The 16414-nt window shown below is 41.4% G+C and overlaps 1 protein-coding gene across 2 annotated transcripts in view; it reads right to left on the bottom strand.

Moving 5' to 3' along the window:
• Window positions 1-444: 444 nt before the first annotated feature.
• The window catches only part of LOC143815404 (uncharacterized), a 137062-nt gene continuing 121092 nt past the window's right edge, over window positions 445-16414 (bottom strand). For both annotated transcript variants that reach the window (XR_013223739.1, XM_077294555.1), the window contains 2 exons: window positions 14220-14309; window positions 445-917 (listed from right to left, as the gene is read on the bottom strand). Coding sequence is in view for 1 of the 2 variants with exons in the window: in XM_077294555.1 (XP_077150670.1) it covers window positions 746-917; window positions 14220-14309 (262 nt within the window). In the remaining variant the exon portion in view is untranslated. The remainder of the gene's footprint in view (window positions 918-14219; window positions 14310-16414) is intronic.

The raw sequence follows: 16414 nt of genomic DNA, 5'->3' as shown, positions 1-16414 counted from the left end.
AATCCGCTCATCTCTAAATACTGTCCTTTGGGGACTACTTTTTTAAAAGTGGAAAAACCCTTTAATACCGGCATTTATATCCTGGGCTTAATATAAAATACCTGCAGGAGTTAGATGCACCAAATTTATTAAGAGACGCACGTTTCTTTCTAAATTAGGCTGGTATCTGCAGGTCATCGGCTGGCGCAGATTCGCACCATAAATTACAGCAAGCTCCGGTGTAAATTATATTGGATGAGATCAGGTTTTCTTCGGCAAAGCTTGACCCATTTTTTCCAACTGCTGTGAGTGTCTGAAAAAGGCAATAGTAGCAAATTATTGTGCGAATATGATGTTCGCCATAAATTCTGACATATTTTATGCCTGAAAACTGATACAGAGGAATGATGAATTCCACCCAATGTGTATAAGGAACAAGATCACTCTTTTCCAAAATCTATAATCCAATCCAAAATACATTTTATTACAAAAAAAGCAAATCAGGACAATTAGAAGCAATAAAAGGTAAATTCACAAAATTTGGTGCAATCAAAGAACGCGTGACCAACTCAAAAACAGCTTCCCACGCTACATACTGTAATCAGGTAGGAGGCAACAGAGGCGCCCAGGAAAAGTCAGGCCAAACCTGTTGGCTGCAGATAATATACTGTATTCCTATAATACACGCTCATGATGTCGAGGGGCCAAAAAGTAACAAAAATGCCAAGTAGATACCGGGCCGAAAATCCTGGCCGCGGAAGTAAAGTCAGCAGATGACCGGACTAGAGATCGGATCTGGGTACTGTGAATCTTTCTGCTCATCTCTTCTTTCCTGTTTGATCCCCCTCTGCTCCAGGGCTGATGCAATGGTGATCCACTCCAGTTTTTCAATCACTTCCATGGGTTTACAGTCAAACACTTGCATGTACCGCATGTAACTGTGGGGCAAAAACAGTCACATGATCAATGGACATGACATCATACCGACTGGATCGGTAGGGATCACTGGAGCAGTGCCCCAGAGCGTGTGCTACATGATTATATTCTTATTATCACAGACTACAGATTACACTTATTGTAATTAACATATGGATTATTATAATTTGTGTGATAAATTACCCTGTGGATTCAAACTCAATAGATATGGAAATTATATCTAAAGAAAGTCAGCAAATGGGACTTGATAATGACATTTCAAAATCAATGAAAAAGATATAAAGGATTGCGGTACTTTGCTAAAGCCTTATCTTATATAGTAAACCATGCACCAGCCGTGTATATTGCTGGGCAAATTAACCATATCGCTAACACGATCCTGGTTACACCCAGAACTGCAAAGTACATAGGTTCACTTAGTATAACAGAAAGTTGAACAGAGAGCAACATCAGAGATTTTTTTAAAGATTACAGTATCTTTAGAAAATCCTATGTCTATAGTTAATGGCAGGCTCACCATGTAGCTAATCTGTCTGTATTGTTTCTCCCTGAGATAAGTGGCATCGAAGGTGTGTGGTGTCTGGTTATAGTCCCCCATAAATTATAGAATACTGTGGGCCAAACCATGTTTCATCAGATCATTCACCGGCAGTTATCTCCACTAACTCCCCCATACACAGAAGCGATCTCTCTCTCAAGCGCTCCTGTGCTCTATGAGAGAGTCACTGCCAGACATCTCTGACGGTGACTTATCTGAGGAGGAACAAAGGATCAGCAGTCTGAAATAGGACACGCACACTGGCCGGGAGCATGTATAACTCATACATACCCTCCGGTAATGGGTCGGAAATCAGCAAATTTCCGCAGCCCACAGTGGAGGCGCTGGGGGGATTCATAAGTCTGCAGTCACACAGAGTGACTGCAGACTTATTGATTTGGACCAGATAACCCCTTTAAAGCAAACAAAATCTTTAGGACAGCATACACATTCATATGGGTGACCTCAGGCCTGAGTAACCCAACCACCACTCGCAATAGCCATGGAAATACTCCCAACAGTATTGTATACAAACAAAAGAGTACCAAAATCCAGAACAAAAAGTGAAATCAAAATAATTTTGTTTTCTAATAGATATAAAGCATCAAAATAACATTAAACATGATCATATCATTAACAGAGTTTTTACAAGACAAAGATTCAGGTGCAGCAGAACACATGCAAGCAACCAGCACAACCAAGCAAGATCATTTAAGAAGATATACCCTTTTAAGTAAAGTGACAGAGCTTCAAGTATCTCCAAAGTTAAATGGTGATGATAGGGGTAGCCATGTCAAAACAAAATGTGGTCAATGTGACATATAGTAAACGTGAAGCTGATCATATTACCACATGGCGTCCACTAAAAATCACATAAGTTCAATAGTTTTTACCTATAGATGTGGTGCCCGTCGCACGTGTGACCCTTATGTGCGTTTAGCGTGGGCTTCGTCAGGGGGCTGAGATGGTGTGATCTGTCCCTGTGTCCCTTAAAACCCCCCAAACACAGCTGTGGAGAATTGCCGTAAACGGTGCATGTCACTGAAAGTCAAGACCCGGAAGTTGCGTCAGCCAAAGGTGCCAAAATGGCGCTGCGGGTCACCCGAAATTGCCGGGTGACGTCACTGACCCGCACATGTCATCAGGCGGCACCAAGACCCCTTTAAAGCAGCAGAGTGCATTGTATGCCACTGTATGGGCAAAGGATGGCATACATTGTTCATTGACTCCAGTTAGAGTTATAGGTGTCATCTGCCCATCTCCTCTCGGGCCTGTCTGGTGGATGCTATTTTTGTCCGTACTATAAAGGTAAAAGTAATTATATTTTGTTATTGAGAGTATATTTTATTATATTCAGTTTGCAAGGTTGATTTTCTCTGGATTTCTTTGGCATATCTCTTCACAAAAATTCTAAATGTACAGTATAAGCAGTGCCATGTATAGCCACAATGCAGAGGATTTCCTCTGGGGTCCCTAAATGCACCTATCAAGGACTAGTCCAAATCTCGCACATACTCTTTGCCATACTCTCAGCTTCTGCGTGTGTACAGTATGTGAACTAAACTTTTGCTTCATAGTACCACAAGTTAAAAGATGAAGATGATGGAGAACACAGTTGACTTACTCTGTGCAGGGGGTGTAGTGTACATTGCATGCACAAGATTTGAAATCAGGTGCAATAAATCCAACCTGCAAGGGAGTGTTAGGGGGTCCTGATTTAAGGACCCTTCTGCATTGTGATTACAGCCAGCAAACACTTTTTAGCATTTTCTTACATTAACATTTCTTATTCTAAGGTAGGGTTCATCATATATCAACGGGCTGCATGATGGCTCATTGGCAGGACAGTTGCCCTATTGCATCACACCAGCGTTTTTGTTTTAAATTTAAGCGCTGGATTGGTGCTTCTAATGCAAGTTCTCTGCACCTAATAATATACTTACCAGCAGCCGTCTTCATCTCTTCCCGGTGCCCTTCTGGTCCCACGTGCCATCTTGTGACTGTAATTTTTGACTGACAGGAAGTGAGAAGTAACGGTCACAAGCTCTCAATGTAAATCTATCAGAGCCAAAACTATAGACTTCCATTGAAAAGTGACCTTTGGCTCCAGCAAATACTGGAGCGATCCAGCGGGTCACAAACTACTGGACAGCGACAGGAGCTGTGGCGATAGAAGGTGAAGACGGCGGATAGTAAGTATGAGACTAGGATCAGGGTTTGGACCTTTACGTTATTGGCATCACTCCAGCACTGCAATAACAAAAACGCTGGAGTGGTGCTATAAAGCTCTGGGGTCCAGAATTAAAATCTGACCAAAGATGACATGTGCAAGGAGTTAATATGTTCTGATCATGTTTGCATAGGCAGACATTGAGTAATCAAGCAGTGCCAAATATTTGGTTCCATATAAACAGGTACAATAAATAAAGATCATCATCTGCTCACGGTCAGCTGGTGGTAAATGCGGGTCAAATCCGCCTGTTCGTAGCCACCACGTGAGATCTTTCGGCATATTGATTATACATTGACCTGAGCGATAGCGCGGTATGCCGTATGCTCATAACTCCCTCTAGTGGTGGCTGCAAGAAGACAAAACTCCATAGTTGAGCTGTACATTTATGCATGTGGTGATCTGGATATAAAATTAATTCTGATCACTTTAAAGATATATTTTGAAACCAATCACAGAATGTTTAATCTAAAATTGTATTCAAATGTGGAGATTTACTTTAAGTTGTGTCTGTCAATTGTTGAATCTCATTATCTCGGGTGAGCCATAGTCACTGAAGATATAGGAGTTTTCTTATTTGTATGTACAAACAAGTCATTAGTTGTTCAAGCAGCAGTCAAAGGTTAAGTGCTACTGTGTTACTCAGTTACACATTTACTAAAGGTAGGGGCCAAATCCCCTTCTACATGTCACCTTTGTTCTGCAATAAATAGTGCTCACAACAGGCATTGCTCTACAGTTTAATTCCAGTATTCAATGACCACTCCCTCCATCTTTAAACTTCCAACAGTTTCGACAAACAACATTAAAAGCTACCAATACTCACAGATTGGCTATTTAAAGACCAGAAAAAAAACCATAAAGTTCAAGGTTCTTTTGCATCCTGTGATAGAGTGGATGTGTGAACCAGGAAAAGAAAAATATATAACTGGTATGACGGAATCTCACATGGTTAGTAGGGAACACGCATGATGACATGTGGAACCTTCCTAAACCTGCATGTTCCTTGCACACTTTTGCCATAATTCTGTCCTATGTTATAAAATATGTCTGCATATTTTTTTTGCATGCATACTGTAACAATTTGAGGGTGAATTGCCGCATTTTGTGGATTATAAGACGCACCGGATTATAAGATGCACCCCAAATATTGAGGAGAAAAATAGGAAAAAACTTTTTTTGATAAAATGGCGGTGCTTCTTATAATCCATGTATTTTATTGCTTACCAGGGGTGGTGGCTGCAGTGAAGCGGGGTCCCAGGATCTCTGCTGGAGGAGGCAAGAGTGGAGCATTGCTGCAGGCTGGGATGAGGGGGTGTTCGGATGTGCGCAGCTGCGGGTGCTCAGTGGTGCAGGGGCTCTGCCGACATTTTGTGAAAGACCAGAGCCCCTGCACTTACATGGTTTACTATGCTGTGGACTCTGTGAAAATGGCTGTCGGGGGCGGCGCATGCGAGAGCTCAGCGCTGAGATCTCATCCCCAAAACATCAGCGATCCACCTCAGTGCTTTGCAGTAGGAAAGGTTTTCCTTTCATTATAGGACTTGTTGACCTCTCTCCAAATGTAACGTTTATGGTTGTGGCCAAAAAGTTCAATTTTAGTCTCATCTTTCCAAATTACCTTGTTCCAGAAGTTTTGAGTCTTGTCTCTGTGCTGTCTTGCGTATTGTAGGCGAGATACTTTGTGGCATTTGAGCTGTAATGGCTTTCTTCTGGCGACTCGACCATGCAGCCCATTTTTTTTAATTGCCTCCTTATTGTGCATCTTGGAACAGCCACACCGCAAGTTTTCAGAGAGTCCTGTATTTCAGCTGATGTTATTTGTGGGTTTTTCTTTTCATCCTGAACAATTTTTCTGGCCGTTGTGGACGATATTTTTGTGGGTCTACCTGGTTTTGTTTTTACAGTGCCCCTGATTTTCCATTTGTAAAACACAGTTTGAACGCTGCTGACTGACATTATCAATTCCTTAGATGTCTTTTTGTATCCGTTTCCTGTTTTATACAGTTCAACTACCTTTTCCCGTAGATCCGTTGACAATTCTTTTGCTTTCCCTATGACTCACAATCCACAAACCTCAGTGGGTGGATGAAAGATGCAAGAGTCTGTCTGGATCCCAGAAACTCACTCAGCTTTTATGCACCCACAGTGATTACAAGCAAACAGGTCACAGGTGATGATGTTACTTTTAGTAGCCATTCAAACCCATTTGTGTCAACTTCTGTGCATCTTATCAGGCCAAAATCACCAGGGTATGTGAACTTTTGAACAGGGTAATTTGGATGTTTTGAGTTGTCATTATGATTTAAAAAGAGAAAATGAAGTCATTTGACAATAAATGGCTTCACCAAACCACTAAAGTTACCTTCACACTAAGCGACTTTGCAGCGAGAAAGACGACGATCCGTGACGTTGCAGCATCCTGCATAGTGATCTCATTGTGTTTGACACGCAGCAGCGATCTGGATCCCGCTGTGATATCGCTGGTGGGAGCTAGAAGTCCAGAACTTTATTTCGTCGCTGATCACCCGCTGTCCATCCCTGGATCGGCGTGTGTGACGCCGACCCAGCGATGTGTTCACTTGTAACCAGGGTAAATATCGGGTAACTAAGAGCAGGGCCGCGCTTAGTAACCCAATATTTACCCTGGTTACCATTGTAAAAGTTAAAAAAAAACACACTACATACTCACATTCTGATGTCTGTCACGTCCCCCGGCGTCCACAGGGTTACGCGCTGCTGCTCAGAGTTTCCTGCACTGACTATGTCAGCGCCGGCAGTAAAGCAGATCACAGCGGTGACGTCACCGCTGTGCTCTTCTTTACAGCCGGCACTGACAGTCAGTGCGGGAAGCTCTGAGCAGCAGCGCGTAACCCTGTGGACGCCGGGGGACGTGACAGACATCAGAATGTGAGTATGTAGTGTTTTTTTTTTTACTTTTACAATGGTAACCAGGGTAAATATCGGGTTACTAAGCGCGGCCCTGCACTTAGTAACCCGATGTTTACCCTGGTTACCCGGGTGCTGCAGGGGGACTTCGGCATCGTTGAAGACAGTTTCAACGATGCCGAAGTCGTTCCCCTGATCGTTGGTCGCTGGAGAGAGCTGTCTGTGTGACAGCTCCCCAGCGACCACACAACGACTTACCAACGATCACGGCCAGGTCGTATCGCTGGTCGTGATCGTTGGTAAGTCGTTTAGTGTAACGGTACCTTAACCATGAGTGGAGAAAGGGTTTTGGAGTTATCATTCATATACTCGGAAAAAAGGCCAAGAAAGCTAAAATTCTTCTGGAGTATGTAAACTTTTGACACAACTGTACCTATAGTTGGGTTCCTACTATGGGTACTCTGCTTTCCCAGATTTTCCAACATAAGATTGCAGGTGTGTGATTGTTATACACATGATTCATTAGGTGAATTTGTAAATGAATGGTATATAGAGCATAAGTGGCATGTGAGACCTTTGTGCGTTAGGGTGCTTTCACATTATGTTCAGGCACCCGTTCAGTGGCCCCGTCGGGGCTTGCATCCGAACTCCCAGCCAAACAGGATTCGGACGTATGCACCGACGGGGTCATGGTGTCGACAGAGCAAATGTGCTCTCTGACGTGCATTATGTTCGAGTGTGTGTGCCTACTAGAGGTGGACACTTAGACATAGTAGACTGCGTCTGAGTGTCTGCCTCCAGTAGGCATATACGCTTGAAAAAGATGCACGTCAGAGTGCACATTCGCTCATTTGCACTTATATAGTTTATGGCCCGTCGGCGAATACATTCGAATCCAGTTTTGCTGGGGGTTCGGACGTAAGCCCCGACGGGGCCGCTGAACGGGTGCCTGAACATATTGTGAAAGACCCTTATTATTTGCTTGGAAGAAGGTGAGGAGCTGGGGCAAACTGGGCAATTACTCAGGGCTCCCATCCATTAAAAGGCCCCAGCAACACCCTTTACAATTGCAGGTTGAATGAGCCGATCAGTGTGTGACATGGTGACATACTGAGAATGGGCTGTGTGTGCACTGCAGTAAAGGTGATTGATGTTGGTTATAGGGGTGATACCTGATTGATGACCTTTTCTATGGATGGTCAGCAAAGTAATATCCCGTATAAATCTTTTTATTTAACTATATAGTCTAGTCTGCAGATTCAAAAGCCATAAACAATGTTATAGCCCTTTTTGACCCATTTATATAGAGCAGAGTTAACAGGCATACTGGAATAGGCTAAACAGCATCTTTACAAAGCTTTCACAATATATTCTCAATAAAATGAAGGTCTGGTGAATCATTTAGTGTGTCATCTGAAAGTTTTTTCTTCTTTGTCCTTTACCTATAAAAAAGAGAGTTTCTGACTTTTCGAGTGACTCATGGTCCTGACTCCTGACCACAGCAAAACATGCTTTATGAACTAAGCATAAGCACTTTATATGAACTCTAACTTAGAGGGGTTCTTTGTGATTTTAAAAAGGTTATGTAAGAGAAGGAATTGGTATAAAATGAAAATTAACTATTACATGTTAAGTCCCCACTACTGCTATGGTCACCTCTGTTCCATGAGGTGATCGCTGCAGGACCCCAGAGAACCTCTGCAGTGGTGGCGCTGGAATGGCACTGGGTTTCAGAAGTAAGGTTTTTTCTCTTATTGTACAGTATCTCCCACTTCCAGACATTTTTCTTACAATCCCAGTCAATCGCTTTTGTAGCAAATACAGAGGGTTATTTATTTATTTTAAAGTGGAGATTTGTTGCAAGTTTTGCATAAGTAAAAATGGCTGATATTTATCAGACGTGCATTGTGTTAATGGAAATCGCATGGTCATGCTGTTGATTCATTAATTGCGGCATAGGAAGTGAGGCAAGATTTACTTATACATAGATATTTCCGGTATTATGTACATTATATTCATTTACAAGGTGTGTGCTTATTGGGCAATATGGAGATGCTTGTGAGTAACAATAGGTTGTGCCAGGGTTTATTCATGCCACCTTAAAGGGAACCTGTTACCTGAATTTGGCGGGCCCTTTTTTCGGTCCGATGGGCGGTGTTTTCGGGTGTTTTATTCACCCCTTCCTTTCCTGCTGGCCGCACGCTGGCTGCAATATCGTCTTGAAGTTGATTCGCTTTCCTTCGTAGAACACGCCTGCGCAAGGCAATCTTGCCTTGCGCACGCGCAGTATGCGTATTCTACAAAGGAAAGCGAATCAACTTCAAGACGATATTGCAGCCAGCGTGCGGCCAGCGGGAAAGGAAGGGGTGAATAAAACACCCGAAAACACCGCCCATCGGACTGAAAAAAGGGCCTGCCAAATTCAGATGACAGGTTCCCTTTAAGGTGAGTTTACATTTATTGACTTTGTGGCATTAAGTGAATGCCGATTGGTAAATTATTATTATTCATTTTTCAACCACCATTATTTCCATGTTGCTGTACATGTGAAGAGGGTTTACATACATGTAATTATTTTATTATTATTTAATGACCTTCGGCTCGATATTGAGCCATGGCGAATTAACGGATAAACGCTCTGCAGGAGGATCGATTTTGTGCAATCCTAGATAGGTCCAACAGGATCTTCTCAGCCATTATCTTGATAGAAAAAATCCATCAGGTTGCTGATCTTCCCTTTCACCTTGTTCCTCCTATTCCTCCGACCATGATGTACTTCTCCAGTGCGCTCTTGGTATGATGCTTACAAAGTAGGCAAGTTGTAGCTTGCTGATCCCTGATTTGAGGGACATGTCTAGCTTCTTCTGTTCCAAAATTGATTTGTTTGTTCTTCCTGCCATCCATGGTATTGACAATATCCTTCCCCAGAACTACGTCCTCGATGTGAAAACCTTGTCCAGTGACTTCATTGTTGAATTGCCCATAGCTATTTTCCTTTTGACTTCCAGTGTCATCACTGCATCTTGAGTAATCATCGATCTGAGTAGATAGAATAGAAGTCCTTTACAACTTGCAGAACGTCGCTGTCCATCTCAAATGTGTCGTGGTCGTACCTGGCAGTAGTAATATCTTTGTCTTTTTTTGTGTAGAGTAGTGGTCCCGTGTTTGAGCTTTCCAATTTGATACTCCTTATTAAGTCCTTCATTCCATCTATGCTTGTTGCTATCAATATTGTATCAGCTGCGTATTTAAGATTGTTGATTATTTGTCCAGCAATTTGGATTCCTTCTATTGAAAATAGCTTCTGCATATAAATTGAAGGGAAATGGATACAGGATCCAACCTTGTCTGATGCCTCGCTCTACTTTGAACCATGCTGTGTTGCTGTGTAGCGTTCAGTCATGGTTGATAAAGGTTCGTAATGAGGATGGTCAGGTGGTTTGACACACCCCCATATCCTTCATGGTATTCCAAAGTTCTTGGTGATAAACGCAGTCAAAGGCTTTGTAGGCGATGAAACAAAAACATCTATTTGTTGCATTCATAGGATCATAAAATCTTAGAATGTTAGTTGGAAGGGACCTCCAAGGTCATCATGTCCAAAAAAGTAAATGAATCTTCCTCCAGCCTCATTTCGTTCACTGAGCCCAATATTTCAATGTTACAACAGTTCTTTGTTTGCCATGGAACACTTTGGCATTCAAGTCTCCCATGAAAATGATTATGTCTTGTTTGGGCATCTTGTCGATTTCCTCTTCAACTTGATCATACAATAGTTCAAAGTCCTTCTCCTCTGTATCTTTCTATCTTGGTGAGTAGAGTTGTATAACTGTGACATGGATTGGCGCTCCTTACCTGCATTCTACTTCAGGATGGTGACGGACAATCTTCAGTTGAGAATAAAAGCGATACCGTTTCTTCTTTGGTTATTGTTACCAGAATAGTAGACCCAATGTTCGTTTGACTGAAAATGTCCGGATTGAGACCATCGTAATTCACTAATTCAGAGTAAGTTGAGTCCAGTTCTGTCAATTTCGGTTATGATGATGTTAAGTTTGCCTTGGTTCATGTTTCATACATTCCAATTCTGAACTTTTTGATATCTATGTATCTTGTAATCTTCTCTTTTGACCAAGCAATATCAGCACCAAAACATTTTTGCGGCTTTGATCCTGGTGCATGATGAGCATTGATCAGGTTGACCATCAGCTCTTCCCCAGTAGCTTGTTGAGTGTCTTCCAACCTAAGGGTGCATCTTCCAGCACTATATCGAATTCCATTAGTTATACTCTCCATCAAGTTTCCTTTGCATAATACGGAAGTAGATTGCCAGGCATTTCTTTCGCGCTGTAATGTGGCACCCGTGAAGGAGCCACATTGACTCAGCATATACATACATGGTCAAAATTACTCTTATTGTGAGTAGTTAAGCAAGTTGAAGATGAAATGATCTCTAAAAGGCCTAAAGTTAAAGATTTTATTATTTATTATTTTTATTTTTAGATTTTATAAAAAAAAAAAAAAATTGTCATTTTTTATTTTTTTTTATTTTAAAAATTACAAAAAAAGAAATGGGCTGATGCAAAAGTTTGGGAACTTTTGGAGGTTTGTGTGCTCAGATAACTTTGAACAAGGTTTCAGACTTTAATTAGCCCGATAGGGTTATGGCTTATTCACTGTCATCGTTAGAAAAGGCCAGGTAATGCAAATTTACCAGCTTCATAAATTTCCGAGCCTCCTCTAACCTTGCGTCGAAAAACAACAGTCATGTGGTCTTCTAAGCAGCTGCCTAGCGCTCTGAAAATGAAAATGGAGGAGGTCCTGAAAGCAGGAGAAGGCTATAAGAAGATAGCAAAGCATTTTCAAGTTGCCCTTTCTTTTTTGAAATGTGCTCAAGAAATTGCAGTTAACAGGAAGAATATCTGAAAGACCAAGCAATATTTCAGTGAGAGCTGCACGTAGGATTGCTAGAGAGGCAATTCAGAACACCCGCTTGCCTGCAAAAGACCTTCAGAAAGATTTGAGCCGACTTAGGAGTTGTGGTACATTAGTCTACTGTTCAGAGACACCTGCACTAATGGAAGACTCATCAGAAGAAAACGTCTCCTGCAATCTCACCATAAAGTTCAGCATCAGAAGTATGGAAAAGAACATCTAAACAAGCCTGATGTACTTTGGAAACAAGTTCTGTGGATCAATGAGGTTAAAATAGAACTCTTTGGCCACAATGATAAAAGTTACGTGTGGAGAATAAAGGCCACATAATTTCAGGAAAAGAATATCTTGCCAACCATTAAATAAGGGGGTGGATCAATCATGCTTTGGGGTTGTGTGGCAGCTAAAGGCACAGGGAACATTTCACGGGTAGAGGGAAGAATGGATTTAATGAAATTTGAAGTTGAAAAGAGGATGGCTTCTATAATTGAATGATGATCCTAAACACATGTCAAAATCCACAATACTCTCCCTCAACAGACACAAGCTGAAGGTTTTACAATGGCAGTCACAGAACTGGAAGAATGTATGAAAATCCCTAAAACAAGAGTTGAAAGACTCTTGGCTGGCTGCAAAAAGGGGGTCCTACAGGGTACTAACCATGCCGGGTGCCCTAACCTTTGCATTGGCCATTTTCCATTTTTTATGGCCCATTTTCCTTTTTGTAATTTTTAAAATGTAAAAGATGAAAATCTACGTGTATATATTTTTTTAAAATACAAAGGAAATGTGTCATCTTTAACTTTAGGCCTTTTATAGATCATTTCATCTTCAACTTGCTTAACTGTTCACAATAACAGTAATTTTGACAAGGGGTGTACAAACTTTTACATGCCACTGTACATACATATAATACACTAGATGGTGGCCCGATTCTAACGTATCGGGTATTCTAGAATATGTAGGTAGTATATAGCTCAGGCCATGTACTATATTGCACAGTGACGTAGTATATTGCACAGCCACGTAGTAAGTGCAGTTACGTAGTATATTGCACAGCCACGTAGTATATTGCACAGCCACGTAGCATATTGCACAGCCACATAGTATATAACACAGAGCACATAGTATATTGCACAGCCCACGTAGTATATTGCACAGTCACGTTGTATATTGCACAGTCACGTAGTATATTGCACAGCCACGTAGTATATTGCACAGCTACGTAATATATTGCACAGCCACGTAGTATATAACACAGAGACGTAGTATATAACACTGCGCATGGAGTATATAACACAGGTTACGTAGTATAAAGCACAGCGATTTAGTATATTGCCCAGCTACATAGCGTATAGCACAGAGATGTAGTATATAACAGAGCCCACGCAGTATGTAACACAGCCCACGTAGTATATAGCAATGTGGGCACTATATGCGTGGTTAAAAAATACTTAAAATAAAAAATAAACATATACTCACCTTCCGAAGGCCCTTTGAAGTCCTGGCGCCGGTGTGCGGTACACGTGGCAGCTTCTGGTCCCAGGGTTGGTATGAGCGCAGGACCTGTGATGACGTCGCGGTCACATGACCGTGATGTCATGGCAGGTCCTTCTCGCATAGCATCTTTGGCACCGTAACCTGCTGCTTGCACTGCCGAGGACAGCGCGCGACGGAAGGTGAGAATAACCTTTTTTTTTATTATTATTATTTGTAACATTAGATCTTTTTACTATTGATGCTGCATACGCAGCATCAATAGTAAAAAGTTGGTCACACAGGGTTAATAGCAGTGATAACGGAGTGCGTTACACCGTGGTCCGTAACGCTGGCATTAACCCTGTGTGAGGGCTGACTGGAGGGGATTATGGAGCGGGCACTGACTGTGGGGAGGAAGGAGCGGCCATTTTGCCGCCGGACTGTGGCCGTCGCTGATTGGTCGTGGCTGTTTTGCCATGACCAATCAGCGACTTGGATTTCCATGACAGACAGAGGCCGCGACCAATGAATATCCGTGACAGACAGAAAGAAAGAAAGAAAGACAGAAGGACAGACGGAAGTGACCCTTAGACAATTATATAGTAGATACACACATTGGTGAGCAAAAGGGTAACAATGTTTTGAACTTTTGACTTTCAGACTCCATATCTCACCATACACTACTGATTCAAACGGGAGACTACCATCACTTGATAGACAATCATGTTGGCTATCTTATACATAAACTTGACTTGCTGATATTTTTAATTTGATTAGTTATGCAGATTCTTGTCATGTCACTCTATTTTTATTGTTTTGCTCAGAAAAATCTAAATTTTATTTTTTATTATTTTGTTAGTATTTTGTAAATCTACTTTTGACTTTCAATATTGCCTGAATCCTTCTGGGCATGCTCTCAATCTAATTCAAGCATGTCTCAACCAAAATCTGATCCCAGGTCTCTTATATACGTTCTCAAAGTTGTTGCATACTGATCGACTCCCTTGGGTATGTACACAGCTTTTTCTTCAATTCTACCCACAAGTGTTCAATTAGGTTGAGGTCTGGGGATAGTGGGTTCAAATCCAGCACCTGTACCGCATTGTCATTGAACCATTTCTTTGTCAATCTCGACATATGCTTCCGATCTTTGTTCTGCTGGAACACTATGTTGTCCTTTTCATACCCATAGTACTCGAGTGTACGAAGTAACTCGTCTTGTAGGATACTCACATTGCTGAGAATCGGACATCATGAGATTCATGACTTTTTGAAACCACAGTAGATTTTCTACCTCCTGACAGGTTTTCTCTCAAAATCCTCCTGATGAACCATGAACAGAAATGAGGGAAATGCGTTAAGGTTGTGGTGAATTGGTAACTATGAGGGGTTTCTAATATCAGTGACAGGTTAAGATTTACTGCAATTACTATGGATCAATGTTTCATATTTTCATTGTAACATGTGGTCCATTTCTTATTTGATACCATTTGAGCACCACTAGCACTTTATTATGGGCACTGACACTTTATCTTATTGTATCTACTGGTTTAGAATTAATTGAGATCCTCACTGTATCTGTGAAAGCATATATTTTGGTATTATCATTATTTCTGCCTTATGCACTGTCACTTTATACAGTATAAGTAATTTGTTGTTATGTGTTTTTTCATACCATGGGCCGTATTACTGGCCTTTATGTATTTCTCCTCTGGTGAGGGGTTCTAAAACCTAGGATTATCTAGGGTTTACCAGGGCAAGACAACAGTGAACGGGGGAGCTACAACTTACATGTTCTATTAATCTGCCAACCTCCTTGGTAAGGTACTGGTATTAATAGGGGATAACTATAAGGAAAGTATTGAGGTTTTCTCTTTCCTCCTCCTCCCCTCAGCTACCTTAAAGCCCTGGTTACACATTTGGCTTATTATTTGTACACAGGACTATCTATGAATGTAGAAGTGTCACTCACAAGCAGAAAACAAAATCTTATCTGTGACAGTTTTCATAAATGGCACCATAATTTAGGGTCTTTTCCACTATAGAGGAAATAATCTATTTCTTGACCTGATGGATTTTTAGGTATGCACATGGAATTATATATTAAATTTATTTGCAATACGAGAGCTTTTCTGTCTCTGCTATGCGTAAAGCCTATGGAGATAATGTTGGTTATACTGTATGTATCAGAAAGCTTTTCATAACTAGAATTATAACTAGAAGTAGTTCTTAGTAAGTGGCATGACAATTATAGTGTTAATGTTGCAATTCTAGATAGCACAGGATAATGTACAAATGTTTGTTCATGTACAATGAAAGAATTTTATGGGAACAATCTCCCCATCCAATGCCTTGGATTATATGGTGATGACGCTCTGGACTTCCTGTTCCAGTAACAGGTTTCCTCCCTTGCAGGAGGTATCATTGTATTCTTGTATGTGGCTTAGGTTCAGTCTGTCTATAAACAAATATTGCTCAGATCTCCATTATATGCAAACTAACAGACTGTCTCCTGCTGCTGCTACTGACGTGACATTTAATAGAGATGAAAATGTCCCTCTTATAACCACAATGTAAAATATAATTTATGCTGCATTTACATGGGCAGATTTCCTGGCCTAATGAGCACCGATCTACAATATTTGCAAGTCAATCAGTAGGCCTTTTACGGGGGCTAGTCCAAACTATATGGAGAACAAAAGATCGTTATAGGTGCTGTTCCATAAACAACTTTTATAAATTATCCAAAAATGTAATGATAAATGAATTATTTCTGGGATCTGGTTCCTGAGAACCCCATCCGTCCTGAGAAAGGAGGCCCAAAGTCACCTGTTAGAATGGCGCAGCAGTGAGTATGTATTGCTTCTCAGCCTTTTGGCTAAGATCAATAGTAGTATAATAATAATAATAATAATTTTTATTTATATAGCGCCAACATATTCCGCAGCACTTTACAATTAAGCGGGGACACGTACAGACAATAAATTCAATACAAGTTAAGACAATTTAAACAGTGACATTAGGGGTGAGGTCCCTGCCCGCAAGCTTAGAATCTACAAGATCATTTGAAAAGGTGGCACACTGCATACAATGTGCTAAGTTGTATACCGGGTGGCTTATATAGTTGTCTGGTGTAGAACCTGGCCCTCCAGGATGAAGGTCATTAGGTCAGGTAAAGGTACCTTCACACTCAGCAACTTTACAACGAGAACGACAACGATCCGTGACGTTGCAGCATCCTGGTTAGCGATCTCGTTGTGTTTGACATGCAGCAGCGATCTGGATCCCGCTGTGCCATCGCTGGTCAGAGCTAGAAGTCCAGAACTTTATTTGGTCGTCAGGTCGGCGTGTATCGTCGTGTTTGACAGCAAAAGCAACGATGTCAGCAATGTTTTACATGGAGCTAACAACCTGTGAGAACGATAAGT

This window comes from Ranitomeya variabilis, chromosome 3 (genome assembly GCF_051348905.1).
Source record: "Ranitomeya variabilis isolate aRanVar5 chromosome 3, aRanVar5.hap1, whole genome shotgun sequence".
In the NCBI taxonomy this organism is placed as follows: Eukaryota; Metazoa; Chordata; class Amphibia; order Anura; family Dendrobatidae; genus Ranitomeya; species Ranitomeya variabilis.
The sequence above is the reverse complement of the archived record's forward strand: the minus strand, read 5'-3'. Positions and strand labels throughout refer to the sequence as shown.